Source organism: Pempheris klunzingeri, chromosome 8, assembly GCF_042242105.1.
Source record: "Pempheris klunzingeri isolate RE-2024b chromosome 8, fPemKlu1.hap1, whole genome shotgun sequence".
NCBI classification, from domain to species: domain Eukaryota; kingdom Metazoa; phylum Chordata; class Actinopteri; order Acropomatiformes; family Pempheridae; genus Pempheris; species Pempheris klunzingeri.
Genome location: NC_092019.1, coordinates 18869981 through 18885521, shown reverse-complemented (window position 1 = coordinate 18885521; position 15541 = coordinate 18869981). Strand labels below are relative to the sequence as shown.

The 15541-nt window shown below is 39.0% G+C and overlaps 2 protein-coding genes across 3 annotated transcripts; both read left to right on the top strand.

The window, feature by feature from the left end:
- Positions 1-1532: 1532 nt before the first annotated feature.
- Positions 1533-4137, top strand: LOC139205017 (cell adhesion molecule CEACAM2-like). 2 transcript variants are annotated; one of them, XM_070835082.1, is made up of 6 exons: positions 1533-1614; positions 1743-2063; positions 2739-3014; positions 3168-3416; positions 3553-3639; positions 3749-4137. In XM_070835082.1, the coding sequence occupies exons 1-5, from the start codon at positions 1563-1565 to the stop codon at positions 3624-3626; spliced, it is 972 nt and encodes a 323-aa protein (XP_070691183.1). In that variant the 5' UTR covers positions 1533-1562; the 3' UTR covers positions 3627-3639; positions 3749-4137. The 2 variants fall into 2 exon arrangements, with proteins under 2 accessions (XP_070691183.1, XP_070691184.1); XM_070835083.1 differs by having other exon boundaries at positions 1547-1614; positions 1755-2063.
- Positions 4138-7952: 3815 nt separating this feature from the next.
- Positions 7953-15257, top strand: LOC139205019 (nectin-3-like protein). Its single transcript, XM_070835085.1, has 8 exons — positions 7953-8009; positions 8116-8188; positions 8509-8841; positions 9188-9290; positions 9857-9891; positions 10011-10066; positions 10253-10386; positions 15216-15257. The coding sequence occupies exons 2-8, from the start codon at positions 8125-8127 to the stop codon at positions 15226-15228; spliced, it is 738 nt and encodes a 245-aa protein (XP_070691186.1). The 5' UTR covers positions 7953-8009; positions 8116-8124; the 3' UTR covers positions 15229-15257.
- Positions 15258-15541: the final 284 nt, after the last annotated feature.

Genomic DNA, 15541 nt, shown 5'->3' with positions numbered 1-15541 from the left:
ACTGTTTTCATTACAGTAAACTTACTCTGACATGTTTACAGACTTGGAAAAGAGCCAAAGAATCCATTCAGAACAACAGAAATGTAGCATGACTCCATATGTTAAGAATCACATACTGTTTCTGGTTTCTCTGTTGAAACTGTAGTTGTAAAATTCAGCTCTATAAAAAGTGAAACATTGAAGGTTAATTTTTGTTTTGCATCCATACATAATGTGTCTGCATCAAGGAAGTCAGTTATCAGTTACAGAGCAGCTCCTTTTTAAAAGGACTAAAAAATTGTTACTGCTTTTCTGCTTTGTTTGCCTTTCAAAAAATAATTGATCTTTTTTCTAATAAAACACTCATATGAAACAACAAACCAAAATAGGAAAAAATAGTTGAACACAATGTGGGGTCACAAAGAGAAGCTTTATTTTATGGGGTCACAAGCCAAAAACATTGTGAACCACTTCTCTGAATGAAGGACATGTTCTCTCAGTAATCACTCAGCACCTAAAGAGCCCCGTTAACTCCATCACTCCCAGGGTACAGTGTGCCAGCAAAGGTTGAGTAACATCACTGCGAATGCCAGAGCACATTGTATCTGTCGGTGACACATCCCTGACTGAAGTGTCACCTCCCATTTTGTACATTCACATGTCAGGAAGTATAGACACATGTGACACATGGTGAATACCTCATTGTTTCAGCTGATTTGATGTTTGCTTCAGAGTATTTTTGACACAAGTGTCGCTTATCGCCACTCTGTCCGGATAGAAGTAATCTAAAAACAGCAATAATAAACACAAACATTTTGAGACACCATATGATCTACGTCCACCTTCTTATTTTTTTGATTCCGTCTGTCTGCAGACATTGAAGCCAGAGGCCTGTTTGCAAAGCGGTCTGAAGGAGACCAGGTGTCTCCTGGACGTCTTTGATCCTCCTCCTGAAGGAATGCTATGGCTCGCTGCTGCTTCTCAAACACGAACCTGTAAGAGACCAAAACCACTCAGTGAAGAGCTCATAAAACTGATGTACAGCAAGCCTCCACCACCATGACTCAGACCTCTGCATCACATATCCATAGGCATACAATGTAGAAAAACCTTTGCATTCATGACTATTGTTAAATGAAGTTACTTAACTAATAACTGATGTTAATATATCTTAATCAATATATTACTGATTGCTGGCTCATGTTAATACAATACTTGGTCAATAATATTGTAAGTTTTGAGCTCCTTTAACTCAATATCAAGAAATGAGTCCAAGACAAGTGAAGTAAACAAATATGTTAAGACTAGTGCTCAGCCTGAATATGCTATGTTTTCTAAAGTCTTTTTCATTATTTCAGGTTTGGGTAGCGTACTGTAACAGCATGAGTCTAAATGCAGTCTATTGTTTATATACCCACAGGCATTTTGGTGTATGTACACAGTGGCATTGTAAACAGTGTTTGTGCTTTTCATTACCAAGTGGGGGGCTGAATTTGTTCCTGTGCGGTTGGTGTGTGACAATAAAAGAGAAGGAGCACCTTTGACTCTCCACGTTTGTCATTTGGGACTGTCCATTATTCACCATGGACAACAAGGTGCTCCGGACTGCTGCTGGTTTGGTGCTTGTTTTATCAGGTAGATTAAATTAAATTAATTTGCTTTGTTGTATTAATAAGATTTATGATTTTGCAGAACATTCAGGCCACCATGGACTGCCAGAAGTATAAAAATGTTGATCTTAATTGTGTACTTCGGGTTATGAGCTATGTGTGTAGGTGAGGGTATCTTACCCCCAGGACCTCTGAGTGGAGCTGTGGCAGGCAGAGTGAAGTTCACCACCACCCTCACACCTCCAGAGCACCCATTCCTCACAGTCAGCTGGAGATTCGAAGAGATGAACATCATCACCTCCACCAGCAGCAACATCACTGAGCCCGGACATGCCAACAGAATCTCACTAGACCTAGCCACGGGGTCCCTGGAGCTCAGGGACCTGGTGCTGGGGGACAGCGGGGAGTACACTGTCAACATCACACCAGATGGAGAAGAGCAGAAACAGGGGAGGACCACGCTGAATGTGTATGGTGGGTCTAATGTTCCACTGATGTTTAAAATATCTGATAAGAAATCACTTATATGACATTTAAAAAAAGGGCAACACTTCTGAACTTGAGGGCTGTCTTCAAAGGACATTGTGTTGATATAAATTCAAGCAGATTAAATGACATTAGAACAAATTGATACATGATATTTTAATGCATAAATCTTACTTTTTAATCAATATCTTTTGATACTGTCGGACATTTGCTAGTGGGCTCTGCACTATAATGCAATATCACACATTAATACCTTTTCCAAACTGATTTTGTATTATAATTTTCAATTCAAAATTTGTTAAATTTTATTATAACTGTGAGGTGTGGCCTTAATTTTGAGGTCATAGCTTTAGGTTGTGTTAAATGCTTGTGAGTTCACTGGTTGAGATTGTACCGGAGTAATTGGACAATCCCATGAATCCATTGTCCTTTTCACTATGTGTCTTCTAAACGCATCAAAGTTCCTCGAATCAGGAAAAAATAAAGGATACAATCACAAATGAATAAATCTGCATGAGGTGACAGTGTGATGTTTTGGCCAAGTTCAAATTTAATTTGGAATACAACACATTTTTTGTATTTTCTGTTCCTTTGTGTCAGTGCATCAGTTTTATTTAACAATCTTTAATGGATTGACACTCTTCATGTCAATCTCTCTGCCAGCACTGATAACTGGAGCCACCATCCGCAGCCCCCAAGCCATCTTGATAGAAGACAAAAGCTCCACCAACCTCACCTGCGACGCCTCTGGCTCCATCAGAACCAGGGAGTGGATGAAGGACGGCCAGCCTCTGCACCCCAGTGCCAGAGTCACCTTCTCCATGGACAACAGGACAGTGTTCATACGACCTGTTCACAGCTCCAACCACGGCACCTTCCAGTGTCGAATCAGCAACCCTGTCAACAGCATGACTGTAGCCCACAATCTCACCGTCAACTGTGAGTACTGCTCATCTTTAGCAAAAAAAACTGAATCCATTTATTGACACCATTAGAAATGAGCTCTTAATTCTTTTCAGGAATTAAAAAGAAATTTAGGTTCAGGTCTAATTTTTATAGCTTTAATGTGGTACATATCTTTTCTCCATGCAGTCGGACCACATAATATATCAATTATTGGGCCGTCAGCAGCATCACCTGGCCAGAGAGTGACACTGCGGTGCACTGCAGACTGCTTCCCACCAGCAAACTTCAGCTGGATGTTCAACGGCAATGAGACACATGTTAATAGCTCCATGTATATCATAGAGAGGCTGGGGGAGGAAAACATTGGAAATTACACCTGCACTGCCCAAAATATGGTGACCATGCTGGAAAAGTCCACAGTTCTGAATCTAAGAGGTGAGAGTTTTTTCATCAATGTATCTGTCAATAGCATATGAATTTCTCTTAAAAGTCATGGGGATTTTGTGTGTTTTGAAGCCATGTGCCATTTTCAGAGGTGATAACTGTTTTGAACTATTTTTACTTTATGAAGCATCCTGCACTGCACCCTGCTGGTCCTTTTTAGTGCTGCTGATCAGTGTGCTGAGTCTGAGAGGGTTAATGTAAGAGGGAGTGGCAGGTGAGCGACTAAAAAATCATATCAACCTTATTGATTCGTAGTTAGCTTCCCTTTATTTCTTCTTCCTGACTGTCATATTAATTTACATTTCTTTATGTTTTTTTCTCAGACTCTTCCATTGCCGATACATTTATGATCAAGGACCATAAAATCCACCAGAATGTGCCACCCATGAAATGTTATTTTGACTCAAGAATCAAAGTGGAATCTCTCACATTGGAAAAATAATTATGTTACAAATAGGCTTCCATTTAAAAAATGTATTTGAGCAAATTATACAGAAGATATAGGCAATAGAAAGGCATTGTTACTTAAATATTCGCATTCGTTGCACTACTTTATGGTTCATATCAGCACCAGCTGAATTTAATGTTCACATGTATTATGCATTATTTTTGCATGTATTCAAACATAAGAGTGCAAATAAATGTCTGTGTGTCCACATTTGGTTAAACAAATTACAGCACCATAAATGCTTTTTCCACTGTGACTTAAACTGCCGAAACAAAAGTGCACATTGTGTCATTGCAATAATTATTGTGGATAAACGTGTGTAAGCAGCATTTCCAGCCATGCATCTGTATCTAAAATCTGAGTATAAACTACATTATTCCTCTCTGGAGTAGAAGTATTCAGATGTATAATTTGGAAATAACTAAGTTAAGTATCTCAAAAGTAAGCACAGTATTTGAGTAAATGTACTACAATTCACCACTGATGACTGACACACTCATAGCAACACAGACGCCTTTTCACTGAGTGAATCTGGGTTTTCAAGGTGAGCCTATTGTTACATTCACCACAGCAACATGATTCATGAAGTCAAGAGTCAATCTGATCAGATCTACATGCTTTCTTGAATCCAAATGTGCCTGAAAGTAGAATTTATACAGTCAGCATTATAACAGATACAGTGGTGTGAAAAGTATTTGCCCCCTTACAGATTTCTTCTGTTTTTGCTTTTTTGTCACACTTACATGTTTCAGATCATCAAACCAATTTTAATATCAGACATAGATAACCTGAGTAAATACAAAAAGCAGTTTTTAAATGATGATTTCATTTATTAAGGGAAAAAAGCTATCCAAACCAACCTGGCCCTATGTGAAAAAGTAATTGCCCCCTAAACCTAATAACTGATTGTGCCACCCTTGGCAGCAACAACTGCAACCAAGCGTTTGCAATAACTAGCGATGAGTCTTTCACATCACTGTGGGGGAATTTTGGCCCACTCTTCTTTGCAGAATTAATTAATTCAGCCACATTGGAGGGTTTTCGAGCATGAATGGCCTGTTTAAGGTCATGTCACAGCATCTCAATTGGATTTAAGTCCGGACTTTGACTAGGTCACTCCAAAACCTTCACTTTGTTCTTTTTGAGCTATTCAGAGGTGGACTTGCTGGTGGGCTTCGGATCATTGTCCTGCTGCATAACCCAAGTGCGCTTGAGCTTAAGGTCACGAACTGATGGCCGGACATTCTCCTTCAGGATTTTCTGGTAGAGAGCAGAATTCATGGTTCCATCAATTACGGCAAGTTGTCCAGGTCCTGAAGCAGCAAAGCAGCCCCAGACCATCACACTACCACCACCATGTTTGACTGTCAGTATGTTGTTCTTTCTCCGAAATGCTGTGTTAGTTTTACGCCAGATGTAACGGGACGCACACCTTCCAAAAAGTTCCACTTTTGTCTTGTCAGTCCACAGAAAAAGTGTGGGGGATCATCAAGATGTTTTTTGGCAAGTGTGAGATGTGCCTTTGTGTTCTTTTTGGTCAGCAGTGGTTTTCTCCTTGGAACTCTCCCATGGAGGCCATTTTTGCCCAGTGTCTTTCTTATTGTTGAATCATGGACACTGACCTTAACTGAGGCAAGTGAGGCCTGCAGTGCTTTAGATGTTGTTCAGGGTTCTTTTGTGACCTCCTGCATGAGACGTCAATGCACTCTTGGAGTAATTTTGGTAGGCCGGTAGTCCTGGGAAGGTTCACCACTGCTCCATGTTATCTCCATTCGGGGATAATGGCTCTTACTGTTGTTCGCTGGAGTCCCAAAGCCTTGGAAATGGCTTTGTAACCCTTTCCAGACTGATAGATGTCAATAACTTTGTTTCTTGTCTGTTCTTGAATTGCTTTAGATCGGGGCATGATGTGTTGCATTTTGAGATCTTTCAGCCTACTTCATGTTGTCTATTTAAGTGATTTCTTGATTCTACAGCTCTGGCAGTAATCAGGCCTGGGTGTGGCAAGTGAAATTGAACTCAGCTTTCAAAAATGTGGTTAATCACAGTTAATTCATGATTTAATAAGGAGGGGGCAATTACTTTTTCACATAGGGCCAGGTTGGTTTGGATAGCTTTTTTCCCTTAATAAATGAAATCATCATTTAAAAACTGCTTTTTGTTTTTACTCAGGTCATCTATGTCTGATATTAAAATTGGTTTGATGATCTGAAACATGTAAGTGTGACAAAAAAGCAAAAACAGAAGAAATCTGCAAGGGGTTCAAATACTTTTTCACACCATTGTATAACAGAAGACAGAGGGATGCATTTCAAGCTATTAATACAGCACCATCACTGTCACAATGTGCAGAGCCCTGTTGTTTCCAGAAAGAAAACATTTTGTGTGCTTTGACTTGAAGGAATATGACTCAGGATGCAGAGCTGCGCCTGCTGCAGTTGTTATTCCTGCCTCGCACTGTAGACCAGTGATTTACATGCAGGCAACAAGCTGAGTTCGACAAACTGAAACAGTCACAGCGTTGCATCCCTGACCTGATTACCCCCTGAACACCTGAGGCTATCTCAGCCAGGGACTCTGATTGGTGGAGATAATTATACATCACTTTTCTAAGATACAGCTGCCTTCTGGAGGCTCGACACAAGGTCACTGGTGCGAGGCAATGAAATTAACAAACTGTTCTGCTTTACGCTCTTTTGTTTCTTCATGCTGTTATCATCCAGCATCTCAGCTAAAAGCAAAGTGAGCTTTACCTTTGACTGACAGACTGAACTAACGACACAACAGATTTCTACTTTAGTCCTTAGATCGTATTTTGTCATTGTTCGTGTTAAACTTTTGCAATTCTGTCAGATTGACCTGATACCATTGTCCTTTCCAGCTGCTGTCACTGTGATGGTCTGAATGCAGACGTACATGATGCTGGATACATTACAGAGAGGGCAAACTTCAGGCAACTACATCTGCATTGGTATCAATTATGTGATCACAAAAGATAATGTTATGTGTTCCTATGACTCCTTTTATCACAGTGGAGAGTAAGAGTCAGTAACCCTGAGTTTCAGGATAATATAACACTGTCCCTATTGGACGAATGAAGTTAAATACCATTTAGATCGTTGTGTGACAGTAAACTTTGTCACATGATGAATTTGTGAGCATGGTCACTAATTCCAGTGGATAGTTGAATGAACGATTCTGAGTGCCACAGTGATGCTGAAATGAAATAACATTACAAACAAATGTACATGTACAAACAAAACATCAACTCAGACATTGTTAAACTTTGTGAGGCTGCTTTGGCCTCACTTCCTGTATTTCTGCTTTCATTTCCAGGAAATCTACACACTAACACAATGTCACGTTTCTGTGACTGTTTCTAATTTGCTAATTTGCACATTTATATTAATTTTCATACTTAAAAACATTTTGCCGTGATTTACTCCCCTCGCCCACCACCACCGCCTCTGGTCTGTCTCCATGTGTGATTATGATTTCTTGGCCACATGGGGGCGCTGTTCTGTCGGTGGGCACTACATGGGTGGCACAGACGACTAAAATCTTACAGAAGTCACACTGACTGCTGGTTGTAGCTGACCTGGAAGTTGCAGACCTGAACACTGAAAAGAGAAACGATCGTCCTACACGGGTTTTGATGTAGTTTTTGTTCCTGTTAGAGGTGCTGAGAGACGGAAAAATGTAAAAAAAAATCTTCTGTTTTTTCTTTATTTTAATTACAACAAGACAGGTGTGCACACACTTCAGTGACAATGTTGATCAATTTGGCTGTTCGCTTATTTAACTTAAAGCCTGAGGAATCTACAGGGTGTGGGCAAAGTAAAGTAGATAAGAGAGGTAATTGCGTGGGTGTAGTAGTTTTAGGCTGTGGCTTGTGTCGTGTGTTTGTCAGTCAGTGCTGCAGATGTGTTCCTCATTCTTGAAACTTTTCTCGTGGAGACACACCGGCGTTTTTTCGGCGTTTCACACTACTGCAGCAGCATCTGGACATCGGCCGATCTGCTTCTTTGTAACTCCGTAATTTTGACTGGAAAGCTGGTGTACAAAGACGGTGACTGTTGTATAGCGGACATGCTCTGTGTTATGTTACTTGTTGCCTCCTGTGTTGTGATAGTGAGGTACCACAATAACCCCCAGATTGCTGCTGTATTGATTCCTGTGCGCACAGCAGGACTGTTGTGTTGTATTGTGAGATGTTTCTGTTATTTTGTCCACTGCCTGCAGTTGTACACAATGGAAGCTTGCAGCAAATCATCTCTCATACTGCTGAAGTTAATTTATATCACATCTCTCCCAGGTGAGACAAAATGTTTCAACTTTGGCTTTAAAGAAAAAAAAAAGAACACACAGGGTTGTTGGCTGATATTGATTTTGAACGACTTAAAATGACTCTTTTATAGTCTCAGTTAATCACATTTTTTAGAACCTAGTTCTACACAGTAATATAATAGCACACAGCTTCCCTGTTATAACAACAACAATTTATGTGCTGTTGATGCCATGCTGTGTGTCTGGAAAAGGGTGAATTGTATAATTGCTATAAAAACAAAGTGCAGTCAAAGACAGGTCAACAAGACTGCACGTCTCTTCCCACCATAACGCCTTGTTTTTTGGCAGCTCTTGAGGCACAAAACGTCTGGCCTGAAGTGACTGGGTACCTCGGACATGACGTCACCCTGCCGTGCAAACGCCTCCCAGGACCAGAAGACAATATTATTCAGTTTCAGTGGGAATTCAAGCCACCAGTGGGGGAGAACATCATCATTATTGTTTCCAATGATGATTTTGGAGTTGAGGCTTCTGATACGTTTCTGAAGGAGAGAGTGAAGACTGAAGGATACTCTTTGATCATTAGAGATGTGGAAATGAGAGACGCAGGGCTGTACACCTGCACCATTGCAACTTATCCTAGTGGTTCACTTGAAGGAACCACCAACCTTGTTGTCCAAGGTGAGTAAGAAAAGCAGTTTTACACAAACTGGCGAATGGTATAGATAATTAACAAAACAAGCATGATCCCAAGCCAAAAACTGGCTTGAATACTGTATTTGGTTTCTGTTTTTTGACATTATATTATATTTTTGATCCTCCCATCCCTCACATATCAGTTGGGAGTGACATGGCTTTGATTGTCTTAGTAAATAAGTGGGATCACTTTAATAGATTGTGCTGTGTCACCGTGTGTATCACCCTATACTGTACACCACAATGATAACTTAACTGGAATTCGACAAACACCATTAACTTGAGATATTTTCACAGTAGACAACAATAACAGTCATGTTTCTTCTCCCAGAACAGATGCCGTTATCATCAGGGGTGGTTTCTGCTCTAGTGATTGCTGTTGTGTTGCTGTTGGCGATCATGGCAGTCACAGCTTACCTCGTCTTCATCAGAAGGTGTGTGTGTGTGATCTGTATTTTGCGTAGGAGTATAGAAACTGTAGAAAAGAAACTTGTTCCCATAACCAAGACTGTTGTTATGCATATATCAGCATTAATTCATGCATATTTTTACCAATAGCTGCTGTCACGCTGATGGTTATTTTTAGCCGTATCACTGCAGACTGACAAATGAGGAAGCTGATCTTTTTTCATTTGGGGTTTTGCAGTACATACATAGGAAATCAATTACAGGGAAAACCAGCAAACTTTGTCCAGCTCTGGGCCGCACAGTTTTCTGCCATTCTCAAGGTTGTTCAACTGATTCATTGCCATTTGTCCATAGGTCACACAGCTCTTTGCAAACATTTGAATTTTTATAAATTAAGATAAAGTTAATTCAAAACAATAAATATACCTGTTGTTGTTTGATAATAGAATCTTTTTTCATTTAAAATTGGTATATAATTTATACAGAAAGATTTTTTTCAGATCAGAAAGAAAAATCATTTTCATGTCAAAAATCCAATCAGGTAACCACATGCAGAAAAACTAACCAGAGTACTTTTGATTGCTTCACACAGATCTCATTCCTCAGCCAGACACTGTGTATACATAGGTGAGACCAAAACCAGAAGTTTCTTTTCTGTCTATTCTCAACCGCACCTCATAATTTTAACTTTTGTTATACCTTCTGCTCGTTTCAGTTCCCTTAACTAAAGCCTGTCTGTGTTTCAGATGCAGGTGGCCCAGTGATGGATATGGCCAGGCCGTCTGTTATTTTAAGAGAGGAGGTGAGTTCAGAGCTGATTAAGGCTACAGCTCTGAATTTAGATTGAGCTGAAATGGAATAAGTCAGATTAAGTTTAATTTTGAAGCTGTTGTGATAAGAAAAGGAGCTGTTTCAGCAAAGGAACATAATGATTCAACTTAGCAACAAGTCTCCACCTTAACAAACTCACTCTCACACTTACTCATAGGATGTGGTCTATTCTGATGTCAAGTTCAAACCATCCAGAGATGCTGCACCTTCATCCAATGACAAACACGTGGAGGGCGTGCACGTGGATGATGTCATGTACTCCGAGGTTCTAATTGTGCATCGACAACCCAAGTGAGATGAAATGTTCGTTAGAGTGATGTTGAAGTTCTTCCTTGTACTTGCTGAGGGCAAAGAAAGCTGCTGTATATGTAGGTGGCATGTACTATCATTTTGGTTTAATTTTAATCAGTGAAATTTAGCAATTTGGGGTTCAGTCCACCTGGAAAGTTGTTCGTAGAAACTGTGAAGGGATAGACATGTTCAATAAAATACTTGGCAGATTAGTGGCTGAACCATATGTCAAGCATCACCTAACAGCAGCTAAGTTCAACCAATCAGATCAACAAACCATATAACAGTCAAAAAACTGGCCGAAGCCAGTCGGGAGAAGAAATAAACAGCTTTTCTATCAAGAAAAACTCTCAGTGCCGTCCTTTGTTCTTCTTTTAATGAAGAAATACTCTGCTGTACAGATATGACAGATGCTTCAGCAGCATCTGCTCTAACCTCATCAGGAGCCGCCATTGTTGTTGTTTTGGAACAAACAGTTGCGTCTCTCCGTCATCACACCCAAGCCCTGCCCGACACCTGCCCCACACCTAAGCTTAAAGGCACCATTTGGTCAGCTGATCAGTTTGAAATACTGCAGGGGAGAGGACGTACGCGCTTAAACAGCCACAGAGAGCCATTTTCTGCTACCAATGTACTCCCAAATGTAGTCAAGGTGAATACTTTTTGGACTCAAAAAACAGCCTCATGGTTACTGCACCTGAATGTAACCCAGCAGTCTGCACATCTTTCTGCTGGATATTACTGTCATGTAATGGATGGGGAAACATGATCACAAATCTTATCTGACTTTTAACTAACCCTAATTTTGGGCTGTTCGTTACGCAAAGTTAAGAAGAACTAATCACACAAAGTTCCTGTTCCGCCTTTGACCTTTAACCATCAAAAGGAGGAAGACCAAAAATGAAGCCAAAAGTGGAAAGTGAGGCAATCAATAAGGAACCAACTCAGATACGTCTGGCCACCATCCTGTTCAGACAGATTTTCAGCACACCTCGCTATGATCAAACAGCCCATTCTGCTGGTAACGGAAACGTTGTACATGTATCTATGTATGCTCTTACAAAGCTGCCAGACTTAACTACTACTACTACTGTTTAAACAAAAACAGTACTTTTACCTTGTAGAACATGGGAGTTGCAAGCTTACTGCTACTTGGATAACGAGCTAACATGTTATTTAGGATATGAAATAACCATTTAAAACACCAGAATCATATAACAGCACAAACAGTTTGTGGTTTCAGTTTGGAAAGAGCTGTCTGCAGCGAGGTAAAGCAGTGAAAATATTCTAAATACAGCATACACTTAAACTGATATTAATTTCATTTTATGATTCAAATGTGATTTACTGCTGAAGTTGTCTCACTCAATTTCTGCAGTAAATTAACTTTCTAGATTCCCATTTTATTGTGGTTCAACTAGAATGGACATTATGATGTTTAAAGAAAATGATTAGCATTTGCATGTGAACCTTTTTTTGGATTTAAAGGAGTAAGAAAGAAAGGAAGGCTGGAGTTGTTGTGCTTGTACTCTTTCAATTTCTTACTTGCTTTTCTTTTTCCTAATAGGCCTGTTTCTTAAAACTTACCTGCAGCAGATTTAAACCAAAAACAAGAGCTGCATATTAGGATGCAATGCTGTATTTATTCCAATAATAGATGGTGGTAGTAGTTGTAGTAGTCTTTTATCCGACCGTGTGTTCTGTCTGCTTTGGGTCTGTTGTGCAGATGTTGCACTCTGAACATGCCATATGTAGAAAGGTGATAAAATCTAGTTTGCATGGCTGCTATAATGATGCATATCATCACTGTACAATACGTAACAGTTCTCAGCAGTGTTTCCTGACGGTGTTGTTTTGTGGGTGTTAGAATACGTCTGCTACACTCGCGTGTGAGAACACAACTAGTGATTTGTTGTACAAAAATACGAACGTAAGGGCTCATTTCATTTTTAATTGGCTGTTTTGTTACATCTAATTTGTATTGAAATGTTTTGTTCCTGCAGCAATAAATGTAACGTATTTGTGATATTTCACTGCTGTTGCTTGTTTATCAAATCCCACAGATGAGCCTATTGACTGAACCAACAGTGCACAGTTCTGTAACATTTGCGTACATTTGCTTTAAAATAGAACTTGTTGTCAGTGGCTGTTGATGCTTATTAATGTTTCACATTTCAGACCCTATCAAAGCTGTAGGTTTTTTTGTACCGTGCAGTTTTGTCATGGCAGGAAATAGATAAGACAAGTACTGTTTGAGGTGAATGTGTTAGTGTCTCCAGTATATCATTACTCAGATGAAGAAGAAGAAAAATTGATAGTTTCTTGCATTTAAAAAGTTGTCTGTCTGATAGCTCAAAACACGTACACCACATCATTTTGTGTCTTTGTTCTTGTTTTGCATCTCTTTGTGTTAATTTTGCTCCTCCTTCTGGTTTTTTTTTTTGTGTCCCTTTGTTGTTTGCTCAATGTTTATGTTATGTAAAAGTGTGAGTATGTCTGTGTCAGTGGGCCAGTTGTCTGTCAGATGTGATGAATGGCCGGGCTAAATTCTTAGAAATTACCTGGTTGGATGCATGTAATTAGTGTAATCCTACTATACAAGTATATAAGTACATTTGAAATGAGCAGTTTTGATGGGGCAAAATCTGTGTTATATTTGCCATAGTTAATGTGTGTGTAAAGTACAGCAGCTACATGTGTTCAATCTGTTGCGATTAGCTCTATAACAGCAGTGGTAGTAACAGAAGTATTATTCTTGTTGCTGTTGTTATTGGGAACAGGAACACAGTAGAAGCATTGTGTTAATCCTGTTCAGATCTGAATCCTAGCCATGTCCATTTCCTCAGGAGCCTTTCAATTAAACATTCAAGGAAATGAACTCCTCTCCACAATTGAGAGTTAAGGAAATACCACCCTGATCAAGGCAAGATAGCTGAAAACATGGTTTACTTAGAAAAGAGTTGAGCAATTTGTATAATCTTAATGAACGTGTACTAAAATGAGCAATAAGGAAATATTTGTTAATTTCACCTCATTTTACACACATATGGAGCCCAGTTTGAGTTTCTAGCAGCACTGTTTGTGTATTTGGATCCTCATTCCTCTTCAAATAAAATCCCTATGTTTGCATTTCATCAGCATACACTAAACAACGTAGATACATTACCATCACCACCATCATCAAAACGTGTACACACAGTTACATTTTTAATGGATTGACAGTTAAAACATTTATATACATTTACACTTACTTGCTTACACTTACAGGCCCGTCTTTAAGAACAGCATTTAAGCTGCTTCTTAAAATCTTTTATTTGTAGTTTCTTGTCCTTCAGCAACCAACTTTTGTTGGGAATCTATAATGGTTTATTGAATAGAGTTGTATATATCTATATGAATCTCATGATTCCCTTATCCTCATGAAGCACATTAAATCCACACTAAATATCCTACTGTGTGTATGCCAAGTTTATTTCAAGATTGATTCCATGATGGTGAACAGCACAGCCCAGTGTCATGCCTTCTTTTCTTCCCTCTGTTGTTGCAAACTCTGGTTTTTCTATGAAAGATATGTGAAAAAATTATTTACTGAGGGAATGTTCATGATATAATTTTGAGCTGCCAGGACTTCACAGAATCTTTTTTCTCCATTTATACTCTATTACTCAGTATAGCATGGCCACTGTGATTTCTCAATTATTATCATTATTATTATTGGTTGGAAGCTGTGGGTTGATTTAGTAGTGGGACACTATAGATGGACACTAATGACGTATGTGATTGATTGCTCTTATAAATAAATGCACCAACATTAAAGTGATGGTTACAACAGCAACAGTGAGGCTTAGCTTAAAAACTAGAAACTCTTTTATGATGTTTAAAAACAGAAATCAACGTATGTGTAAATTAACAACTGATGTGGTATTTTGTTGGCGAGTGGCCATGGTACAACAGTCATTATGGTGTTAGAAAACAATCCCCCCACAATAACCCTGTACCTACAAATTATAACTATATACTTTATAGTTTGAGCACACTTTAACATGTACATCATACATTACTGTCAAAGATGAATCTGTGTATATAATATCTGATGTTTGCTCATGTGGGGATTCTTGAATCCTTAATTTTGAATTCCTGAATCGTTGGGTCTCTCTCTTAATTAAAAAGTTTGGTCTAGACCTGCTCTTTATGGAAAGCATCTTGAGATGACGCTGTCATGAATTGGCGCTATATAAGATAACATTGATTGATTGAGTGATTGATGATATACTGCATATCGACATGTATACATGCATATACTGTAAATAAGCACCATATTCACATATATAAAAGTAACCTATAACTAATCATTCCATATCTATTCCAGCACTCTTCACACTCTGCACCCTTTCACTATTGTATTCTTTAAAATGTACAATTTGCCTTTTATGTTGACATTGTATGTTGTGGTTCATAGTTGCTTTTTACACACACACATGCCCATTTTTTCACCTACTTGTATTTGCATAATAGTTCTTGTTTTCAGCTCTGTTGGCCTTGTTTTTAGCTGTATGTCTATTTCTGTCTGTAAACACACTGACAGCAGCATAAGTCAAACTCCTTGTATGTGTAGACACACTTGGCCAATAAAACTGAGTGTGATTCTCTATCCCTCAGCCCGGGATCACTTCTCTGCACATCATTTGACCACATGAGGTCACTGTGCTACTGGGGGTTACTGACAGGAAATCATTAGTTTGTGGGTTGCATTTCGAAGACGACAAAACTGAGAAAACAGCAAGACCATTGTACTGTTGTGTTTCTGTCATTTGTTTGACCCCCTGTAGATGTGCACAATGAAAACCTGCAGCAGATCACCTCTTGTTCTTCTATGGCTCATTTGCATCACAATCTCAGGTGAGAGTTTTACATTTTGGCTTCTGCTAAAATGCTGCCTGCAACTTTATTAATGCCAGTGGTGACAGAAGTATTGAGATCTTTTACTTGAGTAAAATTATCAATACCACACTTTACAAATGCCCTATAACAACTTCAGTTCTGTATGTAAAGTTTTAGTTACTAATTTTACTTTACTTACTAAGTAAAATTACACAAATGTCAACAGCAAGATGTACTTACAACACCCTGAATTTAATTATTCATCAAACAGCAT

Excerpts from the sequence above, each read along its gene's own strand:
- LOC139205017 (XM_070835082.1), top strand. The coding sequence starts at position 1,563 with ATGGACAACAAGGTGCTCCGGACTGCTGCTGGTTTGGTGCTTGTTTTA. Across the intron at positions 1,615-1,742 it reads TTTGGTGCTTGTTTTATCAG|CTATGTGTGTAGGTGAGGGT; the intron begins GTAGATTAAATT and ends TCGGGTTATGAG. Across the intron at positions 3,015-3,167 it reads CCACAATCTCACCGTCAACT|TCGGACCACATAATATATCA; the intron begins GTGAGTACTGCT and ends TTCTCCATGCAG.
- LOC139205019 (XM_070835085.1), top strand. The coding sequence starts at position 8,125 with ATGGAAGCTTGCAGCAAATCATCTCTCATACTGCTGAAGTTAATTTAT. Across the intron at positions 9,291-9,856 it reads TACCTCGTCTTCATCAGAAG|ATCTCATTCCTCAGCCAGAC; the intron begins GTGTGTGTGTGT and ends TGCTTCACACAG. Across the intron at positions 9,892-10,010 it reads CAGACACTGTGTATACATAG|ATGCAGGTGGCCCAGTGATG; the intron begins GTGAGACCAAAA and ends TCTGTGTTTCAG.